This window comes from Pygocentrus nattereri, chromosome 17, assembly GCF_015220715.1.
Source record: "Pygocentrus nattereri isolate fPygNat1 chromosome 17, fPygNat1.pri, whole genome shotgun sequence".
Classification (NCBI taxonomy): domain Eukaryota; kingdom Metazoa; phylum Chordata; class Actinopteri; order Characiformes; family Serrasalmidae; genus Pygocentrus; species Pygocentrus nattereri.
In genome coordinates, this window is record NC_051227.1 from 32,229,772 (window position 1) to 32,247,728 (window position 17,957).

The window sequence follows — 17,957 nt, forward strand, 5'->3', positions numbered from 1 at the left end:
ACACTTTACAAGAAACTTCCAGTTCTGCAGAAAAGTTTCCTGCTGGAGGTGAGAAAATTGTCTGTAGCTGAGCAAAGGAAAAACTGCATTTTTAATTATCTCATACTTTTTAGCCTATACTAGGGTGTTGGCACATACTGAGACATATTCTCAATGTGGTTAGATTTTTGTTAAAAGGACAAATGGCTCTTCTCAACATTTGAGTTGCTAACCCCTGCAATACGCATCACCGGGTTTAGTATTTTTCTGATGTTTGACAAAGTGGAACAAAGGAAAATGAGCCAGCCGTGCCACATTTGAAAAACACTATAAAAATTGTGAGTACCATGATTTTATTCAGTGTTTCTCATTTTGCACCACATTCAATCAAATTAAACAGGACTAATTGTGCTCTCTGTAATGAAACATGCAGCAGTTCACTGTTCTTTAAAAGATAATACTGTGATGTATCCTGGTAAATGTGGTCACATTGCCCACCTCTATTTTGATTCACATTTCACCATAGAAATTCCACTGCCTGTGGATGGTATATGACATAAAGGAAATTCATCAGCAAAAGACAAGCCCTTGACATCTGCTGAATTTGATGGATGGTTCTTTTAAACTTTTAAACTTGCAGTAATTAGATGGATGGTTCTTTTAAACTTTTAAACTTGCAGTAATTAGACCGCTGATTAAGAAAGCTAACCTCGATCCCTGTGAACTATCAAATTATAGACCCATCTCAAATCTCCCCTTCATATCTAAGATCCTGGAAAAAGTGGTAGCAAAACAATTAAGCCCTTATTTGCATAGGAATAATCTACACGAAAAATTTCAGTCTGGTTTTAGGCCACATCATAGTACAGAAACAGCATTAGTAAAAATTATAAATGATCTTCTATTATTCACGGACCAAGGAAATGTGTCGTTGTTAGTCCTCCTTGACCTTAGTGCAGCATTCGACACAATAGACCACGCTATCCCTAAACCTTGTAGGGGTAACAGGAACAGCTCTTTCCTGGTTCAGGTCCTACCTCACCGATCGATATCAGTTTGTTAATGTAAAGGGTGAATCATCTGTTCGTGCAAAAGTAATTTATGGTGTTCCACAAGGCTCTGTTTTAGGACCTATATTATTTACAATATATATGCTACCACTAGGCACCATTATCAGTAAACACGGCATAAATTTCCACTGTTATGCAGATGACACCCAGTTATATATATCAAGTAAACCGGATGATAAAATTAAACTTGGCAAGATTGAGGACTGTATAAAAGACATAAAAGATTGGATGTCAAATAATTTTTACTTAACTCAGATAAAACAGAGGTCCTGCTTCTTGGTCCAAAATTAGCCAGAAACAGACTGTCTAACTCAACACTAAAACTTAACAATCTCTCAGTTTCATCAAGCCTATCTGTTAAAAATCTTGGTGTCATGATAGACGCTGATCTCTCCTTCGACACACATATATCTAATATCACTAGAACAGCCTTCCTGCATCTCCGCAATATTGCTAAATTAAGAAATTCATTATCTCTACAGGATGCAGAAAAGCTAGTTCATGCATTTATCACTTCAAGGCTAGATTATTGTAATGCCCTGCTGTCTGGATGTCCCAGCAAAAGCCTTAACAAGCTTCAGCTAGTCCAGAACGCTGCAACCAGAGTCCTCACAAGAACTAGGAAGTTTGACCATATTAGTCCAGTTTTATCAGCCCTGCACTGGTTACCAGTTAAATTTCGCATTGATTATAAAATTCTATTACTGACTTATAAAGCTCTAAACGGGCTCGCCCCTCAGTACCTGAGTGAGCTCCTCTCCCACTATGAACCATCACGCCTACTTAGATCACAAGGTGCTGGCTTACTACTGGTACCTAGAATTAATAAATCTACATCAGGGGGGAGAGCTTTCTCATACAAAGCCCCCCAGCTCTGGAATAATCTTCCTGCCAATGTTCGGGAAGCAGACACAGCCCCAATCTTTAAGTCTAGGCTAAAAACTTATTTGTACAGTCAAGCATTTGGTGACTAGTCTTCCCTGTCAGGTCTAGACCTGCTGGAGTCTACACTGCTCTGTTTTACTGTAATCTGTGGTCAGCCACTCTTTACAGTACTAACTCTGTTTTTTCTTCTCCTTTCTCTGCCGAGCTGATCAGCTGCCCATCCTGTGCGCCTGATGCTGTTGCCTCTACTGCCTTGATTGGTGCCGCTGCTCACCAGCCTTCTGGACCGGTTTGACCACCACTGAGCTTCTTGCTGTACAGCGCTGTGCAGTCCTCACCCTCAGATCTCTCTCTTTCTTTTCCCACTTTACTATAATACTTCATACTAATAATGTTTGCTGTCCGGTGTCGACCATAGGAGGATGGGTTCCCCTTCTGAGTCTTGGTTCCTCTCAAGGTTTCTTCCTCTTTTAGGGAGTTTTTCCTTGCCACCGTCGCCGCTGGCTTGCTCATGGGGGCTCGGACCCGGATTTTCTTTCTTCTTTTCTCTTCTCTCTGGAATACTGATTGTTCTGTAAAGCTGCTTTGTGACAACACCTGTTGTAAAAAGCGCTATATAAATAAATTTTGCTTGCTTGCTTGCTTGCTTCTTCATTTCCTTTTTATGCAGCATTGTTTTGTACTGTGCTTTTCACAATAAGTGTTGTTTCAGAGCAGTTTTGATGTTCTTCTAAATGCTTTAGACCATTGGTCACCCATCCTGGTCTGGGAGATCTACCTTCCTGCAGAGTCTAGCTCTAACAGTCTAAACCTTTTTCTCACATGAACAAACCTGTTTAGGTTATTCTTTATCCAAGATAGTTTGCTCTAATTCTGGTTAACTATTGACCATTTCTCTCTCTGTCAGAGCTTGGATCCCCTCAGGGCGTACATCTACACAGCAAGAAACAAAACTTTACCACATAGATGAACGTTTGGACTATATTTGGATTAGTCATTTACAGATGAGCTCCAGCTGAAGCTGAGAAGCAATCAGACTTTCCAAAATATGAACTGGACAACATTTCAGATACTAGACATACCTGATAGAGAGCCAGATGAGCTATGGATAGAATTCAAAGAGGTCATCAAAGATAAAAGTTATGAAAAAGGGCAAAAATGAAAGTGGGTGTCAGATGATACAGTAGAAACTGCAAAAAGAGAAGCCAAAACCAAGAAGGATAACAATCTTTTAAGGGAACTGGTTTCCACAGAGTTGCCTGAAAGGACAAGAACCAGTACTTCAACAAACAGGCACGCAAGTTGACAAATAAATTTCAGCCTCGAGTATGCTAAGAAAAGTCAATGGGCAAGTTATCAGTAACTGAAGAAAAGTCTAACAAAGATGGAAGGGATACACAAAAGAGTCCCGCAAAAAGATGGCTGTTGCCAAGACACTTTTGTTGAGATCAGCTACACAGAAAATCCTGCAGTGCTAGAAGACGAAGTCAGACAGAGCCTGAGATCACTGCCAAAAAAGAAAGTTGCAGGAATCAACAATTTCAATGAAAATAGTTCAAGATTCTGAAGAGGTTTCTGTTAAAGTACTGACCAGATTATGCCAGCAAATAGCCGGCATATTGGAAGAGCTTATTCTACGTCATTGAACACAGACAATATGCAACGCAATAAGCCTTATTTTGAAAGAGAACTGCCAAACGTGAAGCAGGAGCCAGGAAAGGGTATCAGAGGAACACATATCATTGCTGATGCATGCTAGATAATTAAAAAGGACAAAGAATTCAAGAAGGAAGTCAAAACAAAATGCTTGCAACCAGGAAAATATCCATGGCTTGGTGCTGGTGAAGACATTGGAGAGCACCTCTGAAGGCAAAAAAATAATGGCTTCTTTACCCAATCAAGTTTCACCTCTCATGTAATGCCTAGTTAACCAAACTGAAGCTTTCTGATTTTTGACATATCACGAGAAGAACCAGTTCAATGGAAAAGACAATTATGTTTGGAAGGATAGAATCAGAGGAATCATGAACAAAGCCATTCATTATGAAGCCTGAAGACCGAAACAGAAGACAGGACATTCTGGAGAGACACTATCCATATAGTGTCCCTTGTCAGCACTTAAATAATACTAATAACAGTAACAACAGTAATACCCATATTTTCAGTAGTCCTGTTTCCATGATTTACATTAGATGCAGTCAAGTGAAGGTCTATCATCAGTTCCTCTAAGATATTTTAGGTCATATCCAGCTGGTGATAAAAGTAAAAGACCGGAGGAGCTCAGCTGCCGTAGGTGCATCAACTGCAAATCTCTTTTCTTCACTCTTCCACACTGACCACACAAACGCAATCACGCACAGCCACTTAGTAAAGTAGTAGCAGTAAAGCCGCACTAGCAGGACTTAAAACTGTGATGGCAACACAGTCTAATAGTTGAACCAATAGCAGTTAGAGCACATAGGCTCGCATATCACACCATATCACTGAAATAGTGGTTTCAAGGTCCACTCTGATTGTAACCACATTTATTGCAGTACACTAATGCGATGCACAACACTGTAAGTGACTGAGGGTCATAAAGAAGTGTGTTCTTTAGTGTGTTTCCTAAACAAATGCTATCATTAATGATTCCAAATGTCAAAGCAATGCATTCACTGGGTTGAGTAACTGTACTTTCTAGCTCTTGATTTGTACTTTATTCAAGTATTATTTTACTTTAAACAAGTGTGTGTAAGTATCAGCTCATACCCCACATTAAAGCTACTTTATTATTTAAAAAAGGTAAGGCATGCCCTATTAATTATAACCGATTTACTTTGTACTTTGTACAGTTGTGTGAAGGAGAGAGTACGCCCCATGGAAAGTTCAGACTTTGACATATTTAGATATGCAGATGTGATGTCTTCATGTAAAGTCGTGTAAACATACAAGTAAATCTACCAAGGCAAGGCTCAAAATGAAGAAACTGGGGGTTATGTTATGGCCTACTAACAGCCCAGATCTGAATCCCTTAACTCAAATGCTGAGGGGGGAATTTAAAAGGGCTGCACACGCAAGAAATCTCTCAGTCATTGCACAGTTGAAGGAATTCTGCAAAATGGGTAAAAAATCCTCCAATTAAATGTCAGAAAGTTATACGAAGCACCTGCATAAATTTGTTTCTATTGAAAGGGGCAGTGAAAAAAGATTTCTTCACGTCTTCATAAGTATGTTTAAATGAGGAGACTTTTTTTTTACCTTCACTCAAGTATATTTTTGCAGCATATTTCCACTTTTAAGATTTTGACACAGTACCTCAAATTTCACATAGTTTGTTTTTCCATGTTTTTCATCAGATTGAAATGAGTGATTTTAAGGATGACAACACAGAGTAATATTTTACTTGAACCATACTACATGATATTGACATAATCAATCCATCCAGTAAAACAACAGCATCATAACACAATCACCATTAACAGTCATGACAATTGCATACATTTCATCATGAAAGCTTATGTCACATGCGAGCTTTTGCTAAGTGGGCTATATTTAGCCATTAAGACACCAAACATTATAACATCTGTCAAGTTCTCTCAAAATCTCTCAACCTTATGTTGTCTCTCAAAACTCTCAATAGCCGATGCCAGTAATATGACCCTTTTATATTACTGAACATGACAACTCATGACAGCGTGTAACATCTGCCATTACATGTTCATGGCGTGGTTATATCAGTGTGATGTAGCAAGTGTTACCCAACGCTTTTAAACATTTACAAGATGCCAGCATCAAAGTTGTTACTTCAACACATCTAGTGTTCTAGTATTCTAGAATATTCTAGTGTGAATATTCAGATATTGGTCAGTTTTTACTGATGGTGGTGATGTCATAATCAGTAAACATATCCACTGTGAATGTTGTTTAATCCACAGTTTAAATCTTTGACATTTGTGATCTACAGCTCAGCACTGCTTATAACAACACATTCTCTGTTTTCTGATGGGTGTTTTCTTCCTCTGGAATCAGTCTCTTTCTCTTTCTCTTGATGCTCACTGGTAACCTCAACTGCAGAGCCCATTCGTCCCTCCTCATCAAAATCTGCAGCCTGGTTGTCATACCCTCCCTCTCCACTCACTGATTCAGGACTTGAGTTTGGTGTAGGGACGGCATTGAACATGATGAAGCCCACGGTGATCACCACTAACGACACAATGTAGAGTCCTGAGAACTGAGAAGGAACCAGGCATAGAACTGAGGTCAGTGTGTTCATTTGTATTGGCACATGCAGAAAACAGCCCACAATGGCTATGACCTGTTCACTGTTTAGATCACTTGTACGGGAGTAAATTTTTTAAAGAGGAAAATATCCCGACCGCTTATACACTCTTTCACTGTAATATATAGACTGTAAACCTCCAATCACTGGTGTCACTCACCAATATGAAACTTTAAATTTCTTAACATTAACAATAAAAATAATAGGTGCTATTTTTTCTTGGTGTCGTTTATTTGCTATATTATTGTCTTAGAGTTTTTTTATTTGACCTTTTTTCTTACCCTACTTTTTTATTTTTTTATTACTGATCTGCTTAATAGTTTTATTCGATTGTTCTGATTTGTGGGCGGCCTTTTTGTGTGATATCATTTACTAGTCATTCAATTTACAGTCAATCATTTAATTACACAGTGCTTCTGATTTTGGGTATATAATCACTTCAGCTGTGGTTTTGACCCTTTCAAACACAGCAAAAAATTGTTTCCCCAATTTTTCAGTCCAGTTCCACCCGTTAGCTCTTCCTATTATGCAATGCTGCTAAGCTGGGTGTGTCCTTTGAGAAGACATTCAGAAGAAAGCTTATACATTAACAAAATAATCAACCGTTGACAGGTCACGATGATCTGACACTGATATGAGACCTTCACTTAAGACTGTTCAGTCTTACATACTACACAGAATGTATATTGATCCTTCCATCAGTAAAAACAATTGCCCTCATCAAGATTACTATTTATAGGTGTCAGATTTACCCTCCACTTACTGAGTACTGGAAAAGGAACAGGCCACAGAACAGACTGAACAGGTCAGCAGTGAGCAGAGAGAGGTTTACAGCTGTAGCGCTGGTCAGCTTCATCACCATGGGCATGCAGCTGTAGAGTGTGTACATGCACAGAGTAAACCCACTCAGTACTACAGCTGAGAAGAGAAGAGAACACCAACCAAACCAACCAAACCATTAGTTTTAAATTTGTAGGACAAATTTAAAACATAGAATGACATTATAAGACGGGTTTCTTGCTTATGATGACACGAAAATAATAGATTACGCTTAATCAGTCAATGTAGAACGCTTACCGATTTGCCATGTCCACTGAATACTTGCCAGCTGCACATGCTCTAAAACAGCACTGTAATGAAAAAGGGAACATACCGTCGTATACAAACGTTTGATCACTCCTGGTCAAATTACATGTTTTGTTGATTTTTTAAGTAAACATTAGTGAACATATTCACCACAGAGGACATATCTAAATGTGGCATTTTTGTGCACATTTTAATGGACATTTTCTATTTATTTCTATTTATTTGCTGACTTTAACATATTTGAAAAAATAAAACATAAAATATGAAATGTGCCATAACTTTCCATAAGCCACAACTACTTTATATTTTTCCTTCATATGTTAAATTCAGCAAATAAACAGTAATTGCTCATCAAAATGTGCAAAAATATGTTGTGTGTTGATGATATTACTTATTTTCACATAGAAGACCAGTAAAACGTGCAATTTGAACCATTAAATATTTTAAACCATATGCTTATTATTCAATTATTAATCTTGTTGCTTAGCTAATCTTACTTATCATTTATTAATTACTATGAAGTAATAGGTAAGTACAATTTTGGGCCAATTTACAGGTTCCATAGAGTTTAAGGAGTTAATTACAATGTGTAACTCCTTAAATACCAAGGAATTATCACACTCTTATAACAACATAACACCTATATTAGTTTCATAGCCTTAAGAAGCCTAAATAAGTCAAATAAATGGAGTTTGAAAGGTTTAAGTATGTTTGCTGTGTCCACTGTTTAAAATTAGACATCATATTCAGGCCTACTGTCTTATATAACATGATTGGATGCAGTAGTTTCTTCATGAATGACTGAAAAGATGCACAACATGTACTATGACACGCAAACAGATATACACCTAAATAAGTCTCACAGCTGTATGCCACTGATCAGTGTCCCAAACAGGCCCAGCATGCCCAGAAACTCCACCCTGCTTTGGTTCTTCACCGTGTACTCCTGACACACGTTGGACACAGCATACAGAGTGGCACTGAGGATAACCAGGCCGTCTCCCAGCAGGATGTTACCGGCTGTTGGCACAGAGGTGAAATATGGTGAAAATGTTTGTTTCAGTTCCTTACAATGGACTAAAGTAGAATGTCAAGGGCTTCATCATCACTTCAGTATTTGTGTGCACTGTCCCATCCTGCTTCATTGCTCTTTTGTTTTGTGTATTATTGTGTATGCCTTGCACCAATGAGAGCTGTATGAAGGCTTTTCATTCTGGTGTCTTGGTATAATGACAGTACAACTGAAATGAATTCAATTGGTTTACTGACACTGCCTTTTAATTAGACGTGTTGATACACATATTTTTAGGTTCCAAACAGTTTTCAATTCTGAGGGCCAGATGTCCTAAATCGTGATCTTATAAAGCAGTGCCACTGAGCTATAAATAATGTAAAAATAATAGGACACACCCAGATGCATAGTTTTGATCACTGACAGTGGTTTCTGTGTACTTAGAGAACATGTACTCACAGGGTGTATTCTAGGCATCAATTTAATATTTTTCAATACTGTGTGAAAAATGTTACACCTTTCAGTATAAAAGGGCAAAACTAGAGTTTACTCTTATTTCTGTTGTTTGCATGATCCATTTTCTCCACTAACTGAACTGATGAAAGTCACTACAGTTTTGCGGATGCAAAAAAATATTCAGCAACCTAGCTGCTTTCCTTCTGTGTTTCAAAATGTCCCACCCTCAGAAATCCACCTCAAACAGTTGTCATTTTTCAGGTTCCTTCCACCTTTAGAATATGTTATCATCAGAAGGGGGTCTTCCAAGTTTTTAAACTGAAATTTCTCACTTTGACAACTTCTGTGGCACCACTGTATGTAGTGAGTAAGCATGATTACAACAGATGTAGCTATAGTCATATTTTTTATTTTGGCTGGAGTGTCCTGTTAACATATTGTTACTCATATAGCAAAAACTTTTTAAAAATAAAATCTACACTGTAAACTTAAACTAGTTGACTTTACTTTAAAAAACATGCAAACTTATTGAAGTCAATACTTAACAGGTAAAATATTAAATAACTTCATATATGAGTTATGATTACTTTCTAGTTTTCACTGATCCACACTTTTGCACCAAGTAAGTTTAACCCAAATAGCCCATTAATGATAAATTCCTTCCACTGAGCTGAAAGTACCCTACATTTTCAAGTTCTGCTTATCTTTGAATGACTTACATAAACTTGTCAAATATTCTTTCTTGTGTAAAATATTTTGCAACTAAATGGGCTGGTTCTTACTGTAACAAGCAAATGTCTTAGATAAGACTAGAATCATCCACTTCTGAGGACTCATAGTCATATTGTGAGGATTAATAGCTTAATGTACATTTGCAGTTTTAGAGGCATTCATGATGATAATCTAAAATGGTAAACCTGAAAACAAAACACCATCATGGTGAGAAGAACAAAACCATGTAAAATGCATCCAACCATCACATTTATTAGAGTGTGATATGACCCAAAGGGAATAATATTCAGTCTGAAAGACTTATCCAAATGAAGTGATCCTAACTAGATTTACCTTAATGACTTATACAGAGTTATACAAGTTATAGTATGTGTTACTAAATTTGAATTAGTCATTTTAACTAATAAGTAAATTAAACCAAATGATGAAGTTGTGTTGTTATTGTCAAAGTGTTAACAATAACAACGTTGCTAAGCAATGACTGGATCTTTTTATCAGTAGTAAAACAATGTGTCCTCACTTGACCCTTGGTCCCGGCCTGCGAGGAGATCAGCTCCAACCATGGCTCCCACACCAGCCAAACACACACATACAGCCACATAGTGAATTATTCTGTAGCGCGCCTTCAGGAAGAACCAGGACAGGATCATGAGCACTGGGATGATAAAGCAGTCCAAGAGCTGAAACACAGTAAAGTAGTCATGTTAGTCACAAACTCTTGCTTATATTTCACACACACAAATGGAATAAGTTGTAAGTGAATTGTGACATTACTTCCATTCAGCTCTATAGGAAAGGCTTTCACCTGCACACTGGTTAACGTGGTGTACTGGTACGCTTTCACAACAGCGTAATTTGCCTCCACATCTGCCAGACCCAGCAAGATGTACTTCCACCATTTTTTCTTTAATATCTGCAAAATATTTCCATCACCTACATTAAAAGAGAAGCATTCTGGATGTTACATTGTGGAAGAAAATGAAGAGGCATTCATTACAGCACCCATTACTGTTCTAAAGCTTGGAATCACTTATCATGTTAATAATTGAGTGATAACTTATAGAATGTAAACTGAAAAAAAGGAACAGCAAGACATTAAATGATAAACAATATACTGGAATGATCTGTTTATAGTAATGTTGTGAAGTAATCCGCCTTAGATTTGATCACACCTTTTCAAAAATGAGGTTTTTTGGGTGATAATTATGTTCGTTGTCAATGTTTTGGAGTCATGTTAGAATAATGTACAGCTATGTTCATCTTCCCGGCAGATCTAAATTATATTTTATATTAGTTATAGCTTTCTTCAAATTTTTAAGCAGTAAAGTAGTAGAGTAGTGGCATCATATTAGACATAATTCACATGCATCTGCAGCAAAACTGGCTTTATATTATTGAATACAGTGAATCCAGGCTTTGAACAGTATTGTACAATCACATGTATATGCTTGAATACCCCTGATCAAATTACACTGTTTTTCACATTTCTATACGTTACCACATCCTCTGCAGGAAATAAGCCTAAGTATGTTATGTTCCTGAAAATATTAGTGCACAATTCCCTTTACTTTATAATAAAATTTTAAATATAAAATGTTCCATAAGTTTTGCACAATCCAATTTTATAGTTTATTTTTTACCCAGTATGTTACCCAGTATTTTTAACAAATAAACAGTAATTATGCATTAAAATGTGCAGAAGTGTGATCTCTGCAGCTGGTGTCTTAATTTATTTTAGCAAAACATTGTCCAGGTGTGTCCAAACTTTGGAATATAACGGAATATCATCAGCATATTGGATGAGAAAGTAAAGTGACCTGTTCTGAAAAGCAGTGCTGTAGTGTAGGAGAGGAACAGAAGGGTGTAGTTGATGAAACTCTGTAGCATCGGTAAATCCAGGTGGTAGACCGAGGCCAGAAACTGAGAGGTCACTGCAGTGCCACAGATCAGCGCTGACAGACCCTGACCCATCAACAGTGTTTTCAGAAGCTGCCTAGGACAAATGTGCAGAAATATCTAGTAAAATATGCACTGCTAAGTGAACATCTGAATAGCTTTAAATGAGGCTTCAGCTCTGTAGACTGCTTTCCTGGACATGGATTAAGGCTAACCTTGGGCTAAATTGCAGCGCTAATGTTCATTCAGTACTTAAAGTCAATATTAATGTAGGTTTAAGGCTGAACTTGGGTCTAGGAAACCGGTCATTTAGGATTTAACTTTACTGATTTTTATTTATACATACTTTGCAAGAACCTAATGTAGCCCCTGAATTGTCCTGAGCATACTGAGGAATGAAGGAAAAGATGCATCCCATGTAGTAAGACGGCATTTTTTCACTCACCATGTGAAAATATCTCTCCATTTGAAGCGCTGGAGTTGTCTTGAAACTTTTCCACAAAGTGTTTCTCTTTGGTCGAGGCTCATCCTGCTGGATTTCTCCTGCTCTGTGTCAGTCATCGCCCTCTGAAGTGATCTGCTTGAAGTCTCTGGGAACATTGCTTCAAATGTTACGTCTTAACTAACTGGGGTCAATCATTTACAATTTGTGAAACAATTTGGCCACAAGGACGACAGAGAGAGACAAAGCACGTTTTATGGTTCCAGGTGACAGTGAAGTCTACTATGTAACAAAAGTGCATAGACTGCTATAGGCCTCACACTCTTATTACTTTGGAAATAATGAGACGAGTAAAATTAAAAGTACCTTTCCAAAAAGTAACATAACTTGAGTAGAGGTGTAAAATCACACTTTAAAAGAGTTACTTAAGTACTGAGTTCCTTCTGAAACAACTGTGAAACTTCTTATTACATCCATTATTGATCAGCACAGAAACTGAAGTCTGTTAGGCTCTATACTTCTATTTTTGGTCTAAAACAAAGTGACAATTCCATCCAAATATTATTAAGTACATGTAAGTAGATGCTACCCATCACTGTTTTCCCCCTGAGATCCACTAAGGGCTTTGTGGGGTTTTATTTATTCGTAATTCAATCAACTTGACAATTTTCCAGCCTATATTTATCCTCATAATTAAACCAGCAGTTTAGTTACTGTGCCTTTCAGTCCATTGTATGTAAATGATCTCAGTTCTGACTGCAGTATTTATCATTCACAAAGCAGTCAATGAGTGGAGCTAAGGTGTTGTAGACTGAACACACAGATGTATGTAAAGGCATTGGTTTTCTTCATATCTTGAGCTCATGGGATGTTTTTGCAGCTCAGATTTCATAATTATGCTCTGTGGACCTGTGTAGGTGAGTTACCCGCAGAGCTCCAGTGCAGTGGGTGGCAGTAACGGCTGGGCTGGGTGTTGTTGCAGGTTCCGAGCTGCTACAGTCACAGCTCCCAGTCAGCCGGCTGCTGCAATGATGGAGGAGGACGAATTTGAGTTCGTGGAGGATTTGGATGCAATTTTACACCTTTCTCCTGAAGTGCGAGTGGCCATTGAACAGGTAGTTAGCTGTTATTTGAGAAAGCAGTTAGTTATTGTTTATTTTTCTCACGGTTTGCGGTGCGTAGTTAACGTTAGCGCGCTAGCCTGTCAGGGGCTAAGATAGCTATTAGCTTCTGTCTGTCAGTTTAAGTAGAAACTTCTTGAATTGACATTTCATGAATTGTATTAATCAGCATTTTTAACAAAGGACCAAATAAAACGCGTAACGTTAGTTATTTAGCGTTAACGTTTGCCATTGTTCGCTGTCTGTAGCGTTAACAGTTAGTTGATGGATAGGTTAAGTGACTAGCCTGATAGCTAACTAGCTTGGTACCATGTCTGCTAACGTTAAACGTAAATGACTGTCATTGCATTTCGTAGCTGTTAATTTATCAATAAATAAAAAAAGGGTGGACCAGGAGTTTGAAGACAACACTAAAAGGTGAAATAATGCTGCCATTACTCTTGACAGTTTAACAGCTATATTAGCGAGGCACACCTCATTGCTCTGGTTGCACTTGACGTTATGTTGTTTATGTGTTTTCATATATTCAGTGGTCTGTTTAGTGAAAAGGCAATTTAGCTCCAGCTTCTTTTTTCCTTGTTATCTCTTCATTTTAGGTTTTCCCCAGTCAAGATCCCCTTGATCGGCCAGACTTCAATGCTGTTGAATACATCAACACTTTGTTTCCTACTGAGCAGGTAGATCAAGTGATGGTTTCAAATGGGTCTAAATGACATCCTGAACGAAAAAGGAAAATATTGTCGCGTGTTGTCAGTTTTGTAAACGTAATGCTTGAACACAATGGTTTCATAGAGTGAATTACATTTTTAGGGGTAAATCTCGGAATACAAGTAGCTACTTTTGTGTATTATTATTTTGCTTTCAGTTTTGTATTATGGGCAACAGTACAGACCATGCTTTGGTATTCAGGTGGTCCCATGGTAGCTGGCTGCTCCATCTTTCGATGGCTGCTAACTCACTATGCATAGCAGCACTGATGTAACTTCAGTGACTAAAAATGTTTCTTTTTGTTTTTTAACAGTTCCTTCTTAGGAAATGCTCTTTTTTTTTAGTTTAGTAATGCAGTCCCCCACACTTTAATTGAGATCCTACACATCTTCTCTTTTGTCTGCAGCTTGAGAAATGTGTAACAATTCACTCTTTCCACCAGTATCTTGGGAAATTGGGCAAGTTTTCAGACTCACAAGAATGCTGTGGATTATTGTAAAGTTTTCCAGAGGTATTCCAGGCAAAATTACAGTTGTTTGATTATGAAGGACTGACTGGGTAAACCAGTTTGCTAGCACCACCAATGTTACATCTCTGTTAATAAAGATTTGAAGAATGCCTCACCGTTTTGTGGTTGAAGTAGGCTTAACAGTGACCTTTCTCCGAATTTATATTTGAGCATCAATTTTTCCATAATATACAACATAATGTCATATTTTTCAGTAATGTACAGCATGAGTTCATTAGTTCAATGTCAGAGACCACCCAGAATATTGATTTGGAGACATTCAGGGTGTCCAAGAGGACATACCAGATACCAGGACCCCCTGTATTTCACACCTTAGGCTTTAGTAGAACTTAAATTATATTTTAATTTTTTAAAATGTAAAATATCAAAGGTTTAGGGGCAGAGCACAGTAATAATTTTTACAATAAGCATTTGATTGACCATGTTGTGCTAAGCCCCTTTTTCTTTAAACTTGGCCCACAGAACCCCTGTGATTAATATTACATATTTTACTTTTCATTTTGCCATCATTTCTTTTTTTTTACCACTAGGCAGCGCTATTGCCCTTCAGTAGGAGTCCATTAAAAATTAGGAGGGAACTTCAAAAGAGTTTTTGTTCTGCTGCAAGTTAGAATATACATTACATCTTTCTGTTAACAGTCACTGGCAAACATAGACGAAGTGGTGAACAAGATTCGCCTGAAAATCAGGTGAGATTTTCATCTGGCACAAAAAATGTTCTGACATAATGTGCACACACTCTATACAAGTGATTCTCACACCAGAGGCCTGAAAGTTTTTATTTATTATTTTTTGTTATTTTATTTGATCAGGCGTCTGGATGATAACATCAGGACAGTGGTGAGGGGACAGACTAATGTGGGACAGGATGGCAGGCAGGTGAGTGTCTTCAGTCCACCTTTCCATGGTCTCGCAAACAAGATTTTTTTTTTTTTTTGTTCATGCCAGTTCATTTCCGAAGAGTCTGGTGTATTTGTGTCCATTAATGTGGCCAAGAACTGGCCGCTTTGAGATGATGGGCTGTTGACTGATATGCAAAACAACCAGCCACAGACTGTTCTTTTTTGTGATGTGTAAGGACAGGCAGTTTGCAAAATGGAGCTTTAGGGAGGTGTAGTCTAACGAAGGGTTTCTCAACCCTTGGGCTGTGAAGCCCCCGCTTTTGGTCCTTTGGCCAGTATTGGGGGTGGTCCGTAGTGGTCTGTCAGCTGTACTTTGTAATAAAAATCAATGAAGAAAAAAAAAAATAGACTTTTTGAAATTTTAAATTGTTTTAAAACAGTAAGTAAGATTAATAGAAGCTGTGTAACAGTGGTGTACAGAGCAGCTTCAACTGTTTCTTGACCCTTGCCTCACACAAAATATGTTTAGTTGTTCATTCTGGACCGTAAAAAAGGACGACAAATGCAATGCAGAAAATTATACTTAATTTGTTACCATTCTCCTTGTTTTCTAGTAGAAAACAGTTTACTTAATCCTGATCTGTTAATATTTTATGTTCAGTTACATATGTTGCATACTGTGAGGATTGCCGCTTAAGCATCACGCTGTTGAAAATTGCCCAAAAATCTTTTTGAAATTTTTAAGCAAAAAAGTTTATTTTTGTTTTCCTTTTAGCTTTCTAATAATAAATAGCTGATGGCTGAGAACCTTTGGTCTAATGTTCACTTACGTCATTTAAAAAAGATCTTTATTATATTTTTTAGATTTGTATTTCTAGGGTAATATATTTAGATTGATATAGTATTTAGATGCATCTCTGATTTAATTTCGATTACAAGGCAGTAGTTCTTATGGGTTCTTATGAGCTTTATGTTTGTTGCATGTATTTATTGTCCTTGTTTTTCTTTGTTGTCCTTGTTCTTTGTTTCCCACACTACCAATTTGAGGCTGATTCACTCCTCCCTGTAATCGCAAAAGATCTCCTGACATCAGGGTGATCTTAAACAATGATCTTCCCAGATTTCCCTGTGGTGTGGGGTGTCTATAATCCAATCTTTACTACCCCCTGTCCACTTTGGGCTACCCCGATTGTAAATATTAAACATGTTTAATACTTATGAACATACGTGTTCTGTAGTGTGGGGTGGACGCCGATTCTCTGGTGTGAAACGTCCTGTTGACATTGTGCCTGACAGACATGTATGTATGTGTGAATGTGTGTATTCATTTCAAGCTTACGTTGCAGCATGTATACATGTTGCTGACCCCTTATTTTCAGTGTTAGTTTTATCCACATTTTTTTCTTCTGCTTGGCTTTTTCTGTGCAGAAAGCACACACCACCAGCATAGTAATAGCCGTGCTGTCATCTGCCATGTTTGTTTAGATCTAATGTCACGTTTATTTGCTAGCAACTCCCACGATGTTTTGGGAATTGGAGCCACTGTTCGAAACTCTTGTTCGGTCATAATCTGAAAGTGTTTAATTCAGGGCAGATCGTGTAGAGTGGGGACTTTGCTGTCCGATGACGGTCAAGGACAGAAAAATTGGTGAAAAATGTCATTATATATGGGGTCTCATGTTTAAGATTTTTAAAATCCTGTATTGTAAAATTTCTTGTTGTGGTCATAAATATTGCCAATAAATATTGAATCTGAATCTGTTATGTTATGCTTTGAAATGACTGTTCCTTTTGTTAATATGTTCTTTTAGCATTCTCATTTGAGAGGGTTTATGGAAGGGATGTCATGTTTGTATGATCTGAAGGTTTGCTGTTGGGACAGGAGGAAGATGAATTAGTGAGCTTTGCTCTAAGGCATCAGCATGTGAATGAAGAAAGCTGCTCTTGTTTGAAGCTGTGGTGATGGATGTGGCACCAGAATCTGTGGGCTGCCCCTTCTGCCTGTTCAGACACAAATCTCTTCCAGCTTCACTGCTTAACCTGTTAGGTCTTGCTAATCAACAGCAAACCCAGTCTCAGTAATTTGTACACCAGATTGTCAGTGACATTTAATAATTGTCCATGCTGTCACTTGTGTTGTTCATCCATTTCACTACTGTGGAACAGGCTAGGATTAGTCATAGTTGTCACATACCCAGCCTCAGGCTGTCTCCCTCTTGCTTTGGAAGAGAAGACACATTCCCCTGGATTTCCCTGTTCTCCACTATGGTTTCATTCCACATTGTGGTTTGGTGTCCTGCTGCTTCTTGGAGCTGGTGGAAAACCTTGATTCAACACAGATCCATGCTCAATCAGGACGGCAGGCAGAGGTGAAATGTGACACCTGATTGTGAGGTATGAGTCAGGGCTAGCAAGGGTTTAGAAGGGTCTGGTGGTCCCCTGTTATCCCGTTTACTCTGGTATGTGGAAAGTGCTTGTGGCTGGGCTGGTTCTCTGGACCAGGGCTTGGAGCTTCAAGGCCTGTAGCCTTCTGAGATGTTTCCACAAGGCAAAAAAAATCCTTTCTGCAGATGAAAATACAATGAGGTGTGGGCTACAGATGTAGGGGCTAGGGGCTGTTGGAGGAGAGTGCATAGATTGGAAAACACACCGCTTGTCCTTTGTTTAGTCTAAGTAGTGTTTATCATTAGGGTGGAGACATCTGCTTCTGAAGCGTGGTCTCGGGGGCATGCATGATGATAATCCTAGCTGTGTGGAGGTGGTGGAGAATGTATGCTTTTAGAGTGTTCTCAGACTCCCTCTTGTATTTTTTTAAAGGGCAAAAGTTGGCATTCTGCATTAGGGAAACAATTTGTCCATTTAGGTTGAGAGTGAGTCAGTGAGTGCTCTTTGATGGTGAGTTGGAGCTGAAGACAAGATAAGTAGCATCTCCTGCATTGTA

General features: G+C 38.1%; 2 protein-coding genes across 3 annotated transcripts in view; one reads left to right on the forward strand and one right to left on the reverse strand.

The window, feature by feature from the left end:
- Window positions 1-5,283: 5,283 nt before the first annotated feature.
- Window positions 5,284-11,960, reverse strand: slc35f2l (info solute carrier family 35 member F2, like). Of its 2 annotated transcripts, none has more exons than XM_017694756.2 (8): window positions 11,820-11,960; window positions 11,296-11,467; window positions 10,284-10,411; window positions 9,999-10,158; window positions 8,142-8,298; window positions 7,270-7,322; window positions 6,956-7,110; window positions 5,284-6,144 (listed from the first exon to the last, which is right to left on the reverse strand). In XM_017694756.2, the coding sequence occupies exons 1-8, from the start codon at window positions 11,838-11,840 to the stop codon at window positions 5,872-5,874; spliced, it is 1,119 nt and encodes a 372-aa protein (XP_017550245.1). In that variant the 5' UTR covers window positions 11,841-11,960; the 3' UTR covers window positions 5,284-5,871. The 2 variants fall into 2 exon arrangements, with proteins under 2 accessions (XP_017550245.1, XP_017550244.2); XM_017694755.2 differs by having other exon boundaries at window positions 11,296-11,471.
- An 821-nt stretch (window positions 11,961-12,781) lies between these two features.
- Window positions 12,782-17,957, forward strand: part of vps53 (VPS53 subunit of GARP complex) — a 31,017-nt gene continuing 25,841 nt past the window's right edge. Inside the window, exons 1-4 of the mRNA XM_017694880.2 lie at window positions 12,782-12,931; window positions 13,534-13,614; window positions 14,814-14,863; window positions 14,987-15,053. Coding sequence (XP_017550369.1) covers window positions 12,845-12,931; window positions 13,534-13,614; window positions 14,814-14,863; window positions 14,987-15,053 — 285 coding nt within the window. The 5' untranslated portion in view covers window positions 12,782-12,844. The remainder of the gene's footprint in view (window positions 12,932-13,533; window positions 13,615-14,813; window positions 14,864-14,986; window positions 15,054-17,957) is intronic.